The sequence below is a fragment of the Channa argus genome, chromosome 17, assembly GCF_033026475.1.
Source record: "Channa argus isolate prfri chromosome 17, Channa argus male v1.0, whole genome shotgun sequence".
Taxonomy (NCBI): Eukaryota; Metazoa; Chordata; class Actinopteri; order Anabantiformes; family Channidae; genus Channa; species Channa argus.
This window is the reverse complement of record NC_090213.1, coordinates 1055903-1069456: the sequence shown is the minus strand read 5'-3', so window position 1 is coordinate 1069456 and position 13554 is coordinate 1055903. Positions and strand designations below refer to the sequence as shown.

Sequence of the window (13554 nt, the reverse complement as noted above, 5' to 3'; positions counted from 1 at the left end):
TGGGAAGAAACTGAAAAAAGAATTGTTGAGGTGGTTAGAGTGTGTGGCTGTAAAAATGTGGGACTGACAATGAGCGATATTCCATACGCCACGTCTTTCATTACTTCTCACAGGAAACTACGACGTGACTACCCGTCTAAGATCCTGATGAACCTCAGTGCTTCGCTGTTGTTCCTCAACATGGTCTTCCTGTTGGACGGTTGGCTGGCCAGTCTGGACATTAATGAGCTTTGCCAGACTGTGGCCATCTTCCTGCACTATTTCCTGCTGACCTCCTTCACCTGGATGGGGTTGGAGTCTGTCCACATGTACATCGCTCTGGTCAAAGTCTTCAACACCTACGTGCGTCGATACATCCTCAAGTTTTGCATCGTCGGATGGGGTGAGAGTGTTTGTCTTTTAATATCCCAACTTTATCTGTTACATACCACCTGCTGGAGATACAGTAAACAATATAGAACATAACACCTTTTTTACCAAATCATTCAAATTTTAAGTGAGTAAAAGTATTTGTACCTAAAAACCCAGGTGTGTCCTTCGAGACCGTGGTGATTTGAAATATTGCCAATGTAAAGTGTTGAGTTTAGGTATAAAGCAGCACATACTGAACATACTAAATTCAGGTTCCATCAATAGCATCACCACCATAGTGAGCATCTACATTAATCTTGATCTTGCACATCAAAGAAAAATCAGTTTAGAGATGTTTGTCACTGTCGACATATACAACGTATATTTCCCAAACCTTTCGTTTGAGAAGCTCTTGACAATACTGGCAGATAATATGAGAGTCACCTGCTGATGACGGAAACATTGTGAGAGACATTGGTCTTGTGACTGACTGGACATGTTAAGAAAGCTGAAATGATTTGATGTGGTTTTCTTATTGATATAAACGTCTAGCAGCACTTCGACAGCAACAACAAATCATAGCAGACAGACAGCTGAGCACTTGTGTTGACTGCTCGTGTGTTCTGTTGCAGGTGTCCCTGCAGTGGTGGTGTTGATCGTTGTTTCATGGAATCCCAATAATTACGGGCAGCAAAACGTCACACGATCTGATGAAAATGCTTCAAAGTTGTTAGTAACCACAGATCTTTTGATTTTGATTTATGATATTTTTCTGTCTTTCTAACACCAAACCGTGAATTGTATAATAAAGAAATGAATCACTGAGTAATTCATATTCAAACCAACTGTTGTTTAATTTTCCTCACACTGGAGTTTTCCGGTCAATAATCACACTGCCAGCTGTTAGCGAGTCTTTGTGACAGTAACCTGCATCTTCTCTCTCTGCTCAGCTGTTTCATTCAGAATCAAACCGTCAAGTACATCACCTGTGCAGGATATTTCTGTATAGTGTTTCTGCTGAATGTGGCCATGTTCATCGTAGTGATGATGCAGATCTGCAGGCGCAGTGGCAAACGCAGCAACCGCAAGGCGCGGGAGGAGGTGCGTAACCAAGCTTGCGTCACTGCAGCTTTACATGAAGTCAGCGATGTCAGTAATGATTATTTTCTGCAGCCTTAGAGGAACTGAAACAACTGTTTAATTTGAAGAGCAGAAAGTGATGATGGTGACAAATTAAGAGATGAAACAGTCGTGTACACACTGTTCTGTCGTGATCCAGGTCCTGAGAAACCTGCGGAGCGCCATCAGCCTTACCTTCCTCCTGGGGATGACGTGGGGCTTCGCTCTGCTGTCCTGGGGTCCCTTCCACACAACCTTCTCGTACCTTTTCACCATCTTTAACTCGCTGCAGGGTACAGTAACACAGGGTCTCACCTAAAACCTCCATCCAACAAATACAACTGCTCTTGTGGCACAAAGAAGTGATTTAGGAGAACACAGATGTTCTCGTTTTATGGAATAGTGAAAATCATACGGAACAATGGACAGTATCACCTGTAATACACATTGTTCAGTATTTCTGTCACTGTGACAGCTGTGCATCCTTGTTCCCAGTCATAATAACTTAAACATTTGGAATCATGATGACTGAGTGAGCGTTAAATCCAAGTTTAGCACTCATACCAGCAAGTTATGACCACAATAAGACATTTAGTATAAGAATGCAGCCATTTGTCAGTAAACGATATGTCAGTTATGACTTTCATTAGAAATTCATCATTACAAATTAGACAAGTTTTTAAAAATGTAAGTTAATTTCCTCTCTTTCTGCAGGTCTGTTCATATTCATCTTCCACTGTGCTTTGAAAGAGAACGTCCAGAAGCAGTGGAGGAGATACCTCTGCTGCAGCCAGTTCAAGCCTTCTGACAACTCAGGTCTGTCTCTTCACCACAGAAAGCTAAAGCTAATTGAGGTTTCTCTACAGGATCTGTGTGTATCAGTGTGTCTGCTGGACTCCTGCCACTTTCCCACAGCAGCAGAAAAAGAGAGAAAGGCACTTTATTAAAATGTAAATCCTAAGTTACCTCAGCTTTGGAGCTCATAACAAAGATAAATCAGTTGACTCCAGCAGATTAGGACGTCCTCCAGGTGGACTTAGTGTGTGGATGTTCTGTACTGCTTTTATTTCATATAAAAGAAAGCAGACAAATGTTTTTCACAATTTTAATACCAAAAATTCCAAACAGTTCAGTCTACAAGGTTCAAGGTTCAAGGTTCAAGGTAACTTTACGATCCCCAAGGGGCAGTTAGTTTTACAGCGAGCAGGCAAATAACAATACATACACCAATCTAAATAATATATATATATATATATATATATATAAATATAATAATATTGAACAAAGTAGCTCCACAGTCACTGAAATGTTTCTCAGAGAGGATCATCTTGTGTTTATAATTATTGTGTAGTGCTGAACTTTTCAGGTAATTTAAAAAAATTTCGACTTTTGACTTATCCCGCAAGTCATTAGTAGTCAGTGTGATCTACTATTACAATCAGTTATTTTACAGCTACAAAATATTGTAGCTCTAAGTTGAGACAAGATCCGGTAAATCTAACAGTCCAAATGTGGAAATTCGTCTGCTAATTAGTGCTAATCATCAGATGTTAGTGTTGGCACAGTAGAGCATGATGGTAGTTAGCACAGCTGTTAACACTTCCTATATGTGACGTGATGCAGTGGATACAGCAGATGTAAGAAATTCTCGGTGGAAGATTTCAGCCCATGCAAAAAGCCGTTCTGCTACTTTTAATATATGAAATCAATAAATATAATACACAAGAACCTGGGCCTTAATATCTCAACATACCAGCAATGAAATGACCTTATGTCTGTATGTGGAAGAAGCAGGTAGAAAGGGAAGAGGTGAAATAATAAATGACTCAAAGATAAAGAGGAGGCAACAAGGTAGAGGAAGCTACAGAAAGATGCTAGAAAGAGTCTGCGCCCTGTTCACATCCCCTCCGTGAATGTGAAGGAAAGGAGCCTTCTGATCGCTGTGGGCTGCTAAATAATGGGAAATCTCGCCTAATTGCAGACTGGAGTAAGACGGCCACCAACAACACAAAGAAGGTGAGCTCGGACAACCTGGGCAAGTCTCTGTCCTCCAGCTCCTTTGCCTCCAGCACTGCTACCTGGACGTCCAAGGCTAAAGTTACACTCAACCCTTTCTCCAGACGACACGTTAACACAGGTGGGACACACAAACACACAAAAAAACAGAGAGATGCTAGCAATTTTTGGGTTCGGTGTCTTTTCCTACGTGTAGTTTTTGCAGGTTGTGTATCATTTTTACATGTGATGTTCATGCGTCTGTGTTTGATGTGTAGAACACTCTTCAAGGCACTAGCAGCAGTGGAGCTCCAACTGAGGTAAAAAGCTAAAGCTGATTGGTTGATTGGCTTCCCGCTTCCAGCATCACGCGATCCGCTCTGCGTTTCCCAAAATGCTTGAGGGCAAAGTGGGTCAGCAAGTCTACATTTAATCTGAAATGCAGGCAAAAGGGACAGAAGCTCAAATTCAGAGAGTTTGCTGCCAGACATTTTGGGAAAACAGCTACTGTGTGTTGTCATTGGCTGGTGACTGTTTCTGCCACCTTGTTTGTAGCCTGAGACACACTGAGCGGGAGGACGTCCGTCTTCGCCCAGTGATACATGAGTAAAGCTCGAACTCCACCCACCCAGATTGTCCCAGGGTGCAGAAACAAGCACACCACAGCAGACTGCAGCCAGGCTAACACGTTTAACTGTGATTTGTTTGCTAATGCTGAGGTCACATTAGAGCGGTAACTGATGGAATCCTTTGGGTTTGCTCATTAAAACCAAAACTAAATGTGGAAGATGATGTTGGCAGACGTTGTCTTCTGAATCTAGATATGACAGGACGTAGGACGTATGTCCCAGTGACACTAACTGAACCTCTTCCTCACTGATTGTACTTGAAGTTAACATCTGGTTCCACTTACAGTACATAATAAATGGAAAATAATAACCTATATTTTCAGCACAGACTTGGATTTAAGAATGTCTGAGTTTTTCCAAAACTAATATTTTAGACACATTTTCAACTTTTCTGTTTATTTTCTGTGTATGTGATCAAATAACGGGCGTAGTTTAATATTAACCCTGTAATGACTGCTACTGACTTGAGGCTGATCAGAACCAATTATTGGGACAAATGATCCTGTAGGATGAGGGGATTAGAGACATGACCATAATGTTCCCACCAGGCCGGGACCCTCCCACATCTCCACTTAAAGTCCTGCGGTGGCTAAAGGAACAGAATGAGAGCAAGCTGCCCGGAAAACATCACCACCAGATGTTTATTGGTATAAGTAGCTTCCAGCAGCTTCATTTGAGAATAAGAAGAAAACTTTCCTTCAACTCATCTCCAAGTCATCCTGCAAATCATTTAGGCCATGTTAATTCTGTTTTCTCAGCCATGATGTCAGTTGCTCTTTTGAAAGAGCTAAAAATCTTCTAATTTGTACAATTTAAATCTGTCAACAAATCCTTCGTTCTTCGTGTATGTTTCTTTTAGTGCCATTGAAATCATTTGATTTTAAACTGTTGCAAATGCAGCGACACCACTGGAAATGTTCTTAATGCAAACAGCAAAAGTTAGACAAAAGCTTGATAAGGTTATTACTCCTGGCTGAAATGGCTGGTTCCTGAAACTGTCCAGTGGATGAATTGTTAAAGTAATCGTGTCTGTTGATGCTTATCAGCAACCAATTTTCACAAGTTAAAGTTTTTCTTAACTTGTAGCTGGAAGTTACTGCAGCTGCTGCAGCTTGTTCCTGCACCTTGTCTTTGCTGCAACCAAACAAACACAGCTGGCAGATGTGCAGCCCCGCTGACTGACTAGTCAGCTGCACCACATTAGATATGAAAATGAAATTTCGGTTGATGTCAGTTTGGATGCTAAATGATTGTTTGGCTTGGATACAGTCGGTTTTTGTATTATTTTAAAAGCACATTTAAACACATTAAAAATCCCTTTGTTCTGATGTGTGATATTGCAGTTTTAGTTGAACCTTCATGCCACAAAGATGAGCTGGAATCCCTCTGTATTTCATTTTAGAGGGAACATCCATCTTAATCTAATTTTCTGTCGGTCACCATGTGAAACAAACGGCACCAACATAACAGTCCATTCATAAAAGCAGCCATTTGAAGAGATGTCAATACTGATAACTCTCAGTACATGAGACGGGCTTTGAACCATCAATGTGGAAGATGTTCAGCACTTAAATGCCCTTTGGCCACTAATTCACATTCGTTACGTGTTATGTTATGTATTACGTTTTAGTTATGTGAACATAATCTGTAGCAGACAGAGTTGCCACTCAGCCACAGAAGGGAAGTAAAAGGACAAATGGTAAAAATGAGCTTGTGCCAGGAAACCTGCATTTTTCAGTGTTGTGCAAGAGTTTGTCTAAAATTCTAAAGATGACAGTGTGTTAAACTCAGCTCATGAATTCTTATGAATAAATTCTCAAGTGAAACAGTCATAATGAGCTGCAGAGTGAATTTCAATGTTCCTCACATCTTTTATAGTCAACAGATTCTTAGGGGAGTGATGCTGAATGCTGCCTCACATTTCCACTAGAGGTTATTGTAGCATAGTTGTGGTTCTTCAGTCTGTGGACTGCACACATACTTCTGGGCTTGCATTGCACCGCATTAGTGTGTGTGTGTGTGTGTGTGTGTGTGTGTGTGTGTGTGTGTGTGTGTGTGTGTGTGTGTGTGTGTGTGTGTCCAACAACCACAGGCATGGATGCCCTTGTCACTTTTTTTCACATGTAACTGAACAACCCAAGCAGGACATTTTTGTATCACAGGCCAAAATATCACATTTGTTTTCCTACAAACTGTCACATACACTTTGTAAGCAGATGTGGGTTTGTGAAGGCTGCTGCTTGTGAGCTGACAGGAAGAGTTCAAAGGATTTATTTTATCTTTTTATTCTTATCACAATCCAGTGAACAGTGAAATCATTATCTAACAAGCATTAGTCAGGTTGCCCAAGATTCCACTGTCTCATCTGGCTTGTCTGCTCGTCTCTCCGACTTCTCTGCTCAAATGAGAAGAAGACATCTTTTCGTCTTCCGCAACTTCCTATTCATTAAAATCTAAAAGAAAAAAAAACCTGTCTGATGTTTTTTGCACTTTCATCTCACGTAACTGAAAATTGCTTCTCACTTGTCATTTGTATCGTGGTTTGACTAATTGTAAAATTTAAGAGAAAGGTGGTAAGAGTCTTATTGAAAGAGCAACAATTAGCCTTTGTGTTCAGTGTTGTGTGCTGGTGGATCAATCTTTGAGTCTGTTATGATCTGTTGGGTTTGATTTATTCTGCATTATTTTTATTTGTTCCATATGAACTGATCAGGATGTTTGGTTCAAACTAACTTTGGATAAAAAGAAACTGGTCTTAGAAAGAAATTTTCATAAAGACACATCATGCAGAAAAGCTCAATCTGAGGGATCGGTTTTCTGGCCTGGACTCAGCACAGACATTCCTAGCGGGCTGAGGCAGCTTAAGAAAGCTGCCTTTTAGTAATTAGCCATTTATCACAGAACAAGATCGTCATCCTGTTATCAGAATGGAAGTGTGGCTTCAACTAAGCTGCCTTAACATATTCAGTTCTGCTGGACGTTAAAATTAGTTTAAGTTTGATGAAGTTTGTTTATTTGTATGAAGGCTGCAGCATCTGCTTCTCTAACTTTGCTGTATCTATTTTAGCCAGGCGAGTTCACCTGATACCGGATTGAAAAAACACACTGCAGTTCATACAGTGGTTCCTCAGTTGTCCCCCGTCACTGAGCCAAACGCCGTATAGATCTGCTGAATGATTAACATGTCCTGCATTAGCAGAGGCAGCTGCGAGGTGTTCGTGAAGTGCATGTTACGGTTGCCAGACACTTGTACTCGGTCTGACTTTCCAACAACATACAAGCAGCTCCTGCTGGTTTCTGAGCAGAGACGCAGTCCAGTTAGGAAAAGCCAACCTCCAGAGGAGCCTGTTGGGAAAGTGATCAATTTGATTCTAACACCTGTTTTGCTTCCAAGAACCTTTTCAGCCACCATCTTCGTCATTCTGACTCGTCACAATGATCCTGTGCAGAATGATCATCAATGACAGCCAGATGTTTAGTAATTGAGGTCCATTTTGCATTTTCAGTAATTCAGTTCTTTTATGGAAAATATACAATTTCCCAATGATCAACTTTCTTTCCCAAAAAAAAACATAAACAACATTCTTCTTACCTTAAAACTATGTGACCCTGACACGGAGTCGGTGAATAAACTGTGATCGTATGTTCTCTTGGCACCATCTACTGATGCAGAGCTACTTCCTTTTCCCTGGCTAGTTATTACCAAAAGCATTTAATTCCTCTTTTATTAATTCTGCTGCCAGGTAAGCTCACGCACTGATATTATGAGCTGTCCTACGTCAGCGTTTGACTTACTCTAACTATGTAAAATGCAAAAAAATAATAATACATTCATGACTTAAAAGGGAAATGATTTCTAAGACCCGATATGCTGTGTAAGGAGATCAGCAGTCCGTGGAGAAGCAGGAAATATTTTATACCGTGGTACAAGCTCTTTCGGAGCAGATCATCGCTTACTCCTGCAAACATTTACACGGAGATATACTTGATTTGTTTCTTGCTAATCGAGACAGAGAAAATTGAGTTAGTCTGTCGAGCTTCAGCCTGATTTGAACAGGGTTTGATCCCGTGTTGATCAGGTCCAACTGCTTTGTTCTGTTGTTTGCTCTGGCTTCGCCTCTTGTTTTGCTGAGCATCTATGCACGGCCCATTCTCTTTTTGCATATTATACCTATAAACAAAGTGTCGTGCTGACTTCTTAGTTCAAGCAGAATCAGTGAAACTCTTGCCAGGCAATTTGCCTGTTGTCTGGTCTGTGTTACTTCAAGAAAAGAAACCGTAAAACCTTTAATCTTGGCTGAAATCGAGTTACTTGCTGACATTTCCATCTGGACTCCAGGACACTTCTTGCTACATGCAGTTGTACCCAGAGACCAGTCTAAGCTCAGCAGCTGTGAATCATTCTCATTGGTTTGCTGTTGCTTAATCAGAACAGATTTACTGTTGCTGCTTGATGACATTTATTGTAGTAATTTATGGCTTTAGTCACCTGTATCTGCATTAATATATGAGCAGTAATAATTCTTAAAAATGTAAAAAAAAAAACCACCTTGAACCTTTCTGAGCTCTCACCTATCATGTAGCTGGACTTAAATATGTTGAGCTCCTCAGGGGGCGCGGCAGCAGAGCCAGGTCTCATTCCCAGTGAACTGTAGTTGTTTTTGTAACCTGTGTGTGAACAGCTTGTAAGATGAGGAAAATGTCCTCAGGGAAGAAAACGAATTCTCCTATGTCATCAAAAGTCCCGTCACTGCACACATTGCTGTGAGGAGCCAGGAGCAAAATAAGTGCTGTCATGTGGAAGCTCAGTGGGTGGAGCATCAGGTTGGGATACATAAGGCGGAGGGATCGAATACCTCCCCACCAGGTGTGGCCCCACCCAGCCGTTCCCCAGCCCAGATGAAATGGGAGGCCTGCGGCAGAGAGGCCAAATCAACGTGGGGAACACATTCCACTGTGGGGATGGGACAAGCTGAAAGCCGTTGATCTTTCACTGTGTGAAATAAGAAGGTTGTGACTTGTAGGCAGCTACAGCTGAGACGCTTTCTAATAACATTCCTATGTGTGAAGGCTGCTAGCGTTGCTCCAGTCGTATCAAAGAGACCATTAAAATGACAAACTTGAACGTGTAAAAAGGTCTAAAACGGTTTGAGAAGTCGAATTGTTCACAAAAAGGCAGTAATACTACAAGTGTGTTGGTAGTTGGTAATTTCTACACTGCTCCTGCTCCTACTCGTCCAGTGGTCAGAATTCTGCTGATCCGACTCGCTCAGTGCTTAATCCTATTATACTATCTGCTGAACGATCCGATATGATTATGTTATTATATTTGTCATAGCTGTAATTACTGCCTCGAATTAAATGGGCAGGAATGCAGAACCCTGCAGAGGCGACATGAGTCAGGCCAGATTGGTTCAGCTTCATGTAGCCGTCCATGACACTCGCGTCTCCATCTCTAAACTCTAACCAAACACAGCAAAAGCTGAGACACTGCAGCATAATGATATGCAAACATACTGCTGATGTATGGGAGGCAGCTGTGTAAAGGCTTCACATGACCCAATGTAGCGTCTCTCTTCATTCTGCCTGATTCTGTTATCTATTGGCCAATTAAGCCTTAGAAACAGTGAGGCCCCGGAAAGGAAAAGTGCCAAACCAGCCAACCTTATTGGAAGCACCGTCAACAAGAGCGCCGGTTATTCTGCTCGCAGTAAAAAGTGCCAGGCTGTGATTAGATGGAAATAGGGAAACATGGAACATTGCAGCATGGAGGTCTTCAATAGGAAAGTGACACAAAACAATAATTGTATGTCAGGTATTTCATTGAAATTTGCTGGGAAAAAAAGCATCTTAGGACTCATCAGGTCTTATCAGTTTTCAAAAATGCTGTGCTGTTAACAAAACCCAAATATTTACTGTCTTCATCCACAGATGATGAGACCTGACTGTGGATTTATTACTGTGAGATAAAAACCTTGGTCTCATACAGAGAGAGACCAGTGCTTGAACGGTCTTTGACATCAGATTGTGGGTTTTCTTCCACTATCCACTGACTCCTAGAAGATGACTTTGGACCTCGTTAGATGTGTTTGTTCAGGGCATCACGAGTTCTTGAAGAACTAAATTGTTTGTAGAAAATGATGATTTCTTGTGGCTTAAACACTGTGACTTTAAACCAAGACCATCTCTGGTCTTTGTTAACAATCTCTCCCCTCTGACATAGTAAAGGGTTGTAAATGGCAGTGTGTTTAGATACAGTTGCTGTCTGGGAAGGAAAAGGTCTGTTTTAACTCATTGTATATAATCTTGTACGTATATTTAGAGCTTCATAATTTTTCAAGAGTCCCAGAGTGTAATGCATTTCATCTCTACTGATATACACTCTATAAATCATATTGAATGTAGGACAATGCACTTATGTTCTCTTGGATCTTTTGCTCTCACTCACATTCTTGTTCTCACTTTACTTTCCTGGTAAGTTTGTTTAAACTCTGTTTGTTTTTAACTCCGTGAGAAAGCTCATGCGATGCTGTCTCTGAAATAACGGTTTCACTTAGAATAACACTAATACTGGAGAGTGTGGACTTGCTTTGTTTGGCTGAAACCCGACCGTGACGGGCCGCCCAAGTGAAATGACCTGAAAGATCCTTTTAACAGTTAAAGGTTAAGGCCAGTGATTCTCTACATGTTGTTATTGTCAGCAGATCCCATACAGAGACTAAAGTGTTGCTCTAATTCACAGTAACTCAAATCTAAAATGACCTGTCTTATCCTTTCAATGATTATTGTTTAATCAAGTCGTAATTCCCACATGTCCCCGCTTCTCTCTGGATGCAGATAAACCCAATCCCACCAGCCCCAAGTGCGTCTCCTCTTCCTGTTCTTCCTCAGAGGTGGAGCCCAACTCTTCTTCCTCCTCGTCTTCTATCCTCCCCGTCAGCCAGATGATCGACAAAGTGAAGGGCTACTGCTCCACACGCACTGACAACTTCTACAAGAACATCATCATGTCAGACGGCTACACCCTAAGCACCAGGTTCTAGCAGCCCTCAGGTTTTGGAACTTCCGTGAGTTGTTGTACAAATTTTGGGACATGGTCCAGAGCGACAGAGGACGCTTCTGTTGAAACTGCTTTGCTTCAATGTGCATTTAGACTGAAATATTTCTACATTTAGTCATCAGCCGGATGTGGCTCTTGGGGTTGTGGGAAACAGTGCTAACAGGGTAGTGCTGTTTGGTACCGGAACAGTGGCACCATCATGCCTGTTACCAACAAGGATCTTTCTTTTCATGCAAAACATTCAACAAACAAACTGTCAAAACCCCTGAGACCAAGTTAAGACAATCACAGACAAAGTCTAAAAGTGTTTTAAATGTCGAGGTCTCCTGGATGAAAAGGGATGTGTGAAAGCTACAAGGAGGTCAGAGAACTACTCTGCAATTCTACTGTATCATATCAAATGACCGAATTGACCGACCTGGCCGGCAGACTGTAACTGAGAGGAAAGGAACAGGCCACAGAGGTGAAAGCAGCTGCTGGAAATGGTAAACACACAGTGGGACGGTAAAGAAAAAGACAAGGTTCTGATGTTTTTTTTTTTTTGTTTGTTTTTATTACTGTGACATTTGTAAAAACTGTTTGTGTTTGCATGTGTGGGGCCGTGGGCTCTCTAAAGACACTGCCCATCGATCTGCTTTCTCTTTTATTTTATTGTGCTTTCGGAGGGTTCTGGAAGGGTCACTGCCACTGTACATACAAACCAAACATTCTCTAAAGACCCCATGCTGTGTAGACACACGGTCTACTGGCCTTTTCATCTCTGTCAGAAACTATTCACAGGGACAGAAAGGACACAAATTCCAGGATGAATGAAACTGCTCACAATACAGTCAGTAAATAAAGTTGAACCTATTATTTAGATCCTGTAATGATGTGTTTAACCATGAAAAACTAAATCCATAACCAGTGAACACCTACGCATACTGATAGATTTTCACTTTATATCAGAACTCTCTCAGCCTGTAGTATTTACTTATTTTACAACTTCCTCCTTGAGACTGATGTTTTAAGAACTTTTACCTCCTACCACCTGGATACAAGGGGTATAAAACACAAGAGAAAACTGCAATAATGAAAATGCATTTGGAAAATGTAATGCCGATGTGTCTTCTACAGTTTACTCTTGATGATGAAGTTATCAGAACATTGTTCTAGAAAGACGGGGGTTTGGGACTTGTTTTGCTTGTTGCTAGTAATATTTTAGCACCACAAGTGAAATTCTAGGCATATCAACTATGTTTGGGTGGTGGCAGGTATCAGAGAGCGTCATGTGTACCTTGATACCTTGATACCACATGTGGTGAAAAGATCCTTAAAGTCTGCACCAGCCCTTTAATGAAAGTGCAAATTATAACCAAAACAACAAGTCTTCATTTTTTTTCAATTATCCAAAATGATCCACATTTGTTGGTTATTATTCCAGAATTAACAGAATGTCACATCCTCAGTATCACATTTGTCTCCAAGATTTATATAAAACTGATGCCAAAGCATTTTAGGTTTTGGTCTGAGATATGAAAAGCCATAAAAATTAAACAAGAGATATCAATATGCAGCCAAATAAAGAGAAGCCATGCTTCCTAATTAAATGTAAAGTCTGAACTCAAAGATTTTCCTCCCATCATCAGCAGTGAGTTGTGCATGTAGAGCATTCAGTCATCAGCGAAGAAGTTTAGAAACTTTAACTGGAGCTGAACGGTCTCTACAGTAATATTGTGGAATTCATAAAGAATCAGTGAAATTGTTGTGATTAGTCCTCGTTTGGCTGGGACGTCCCGACGCCTTGCTTACACCTTTATTTCTGCTTCAGTGGGACAAATGGACTATTTTATCAGTTGAAGGTTAGACGTTAATTTGTCTGTCTGTTACTTCCTAATAATGTCTTGAAAGTTTAAAGCAAAGAATTTCCTGATTAGGTAAACATTATAAGTACAGAGAGAGAAAATATTTATTCTGCATTTATTTATTTTTATGACCTAGCTTCAAAACTCATAACTGTGAACAAAGCTTGTGTTTTATCTACAATTAGGATCTGTAAAATAAAGTGATCGACATAATTCAATAATAAAGTACAATATCTGGTATTATGCATAGCCACAGTTTTTGGTTTTACTCATACTTTGTATTAGTTCATGTTAATGTTTGGATTAACATGATATGGTATCAGCGGGATAAAAGGGTTAAACAAGATTCATTAATAAACCTCATTATTTTGATCTCAAGATGTACATTTGTGAGCAAATGATTAATATCCTTTGGTGAATGATATGAACAATACATCTTTTTTATGTCTTGTCCAAATGATTATTGATGAAACTGTTGTGGTACTTGGATCCACAGCTTCTTCGCTTTTACCTGTGACTTAATCGTTTGTCAATCAGGATAATTGGTGATGTCACG

The 13554-nt window shown here is 40.6% G+C and overlaps 1 protein-coding gene across 18 annotated transcripts in view; it reads left to right on the top strand.

The window, feature by feature from the left end:
- adgrg6 (adhesion G protein-coupled receptor G6) overlaps positions 1 to 13248 on the top strand; it is a 60809-nt gene extending 47561 nt beyond the window's left edge. For 17 of the 18 annotated variants that reach the window (XM_067482038.1, XM_067482040.1, XM_067482037.1 and 14 more), the window contains 7 exons: positions 114 to 382; positions 984 to 1080; positions 1302 to 1452; positions 1631 to 1763; positions 2185 to 2286; positions 3452 to 3607; positions 10932 to 13248. In XM_067482038.1, coding sequence (XP_067338139.1) covers positions 114 to 382; positions 984 to 1080; positions 1302 to 1452; positions 1631 to 1763; positions 2185 to 2286; positions 3452 to 3607; positions 10932 to 11137 — 1114 coding nt within the window. In that variant the 3' untranslated portion in view covers positions 11138 to 13248. Of the gene's footprint in view, positions 1 to 113; positions 383 to 983; positions 1081 to 1301; positions 1453 to 1630; positions 1764 to 2184; positions 2287 to 3451; positions 3608 to 3743; positions 3786 to 10931 lie in introns of all 18 variants that reach the window. The other variant, XM_067482047.1, reaches the window with a different exon arrangement.
- The last annotated feature ends 306 nt before the right edge of the window (positions 13249 to 13554 follow it).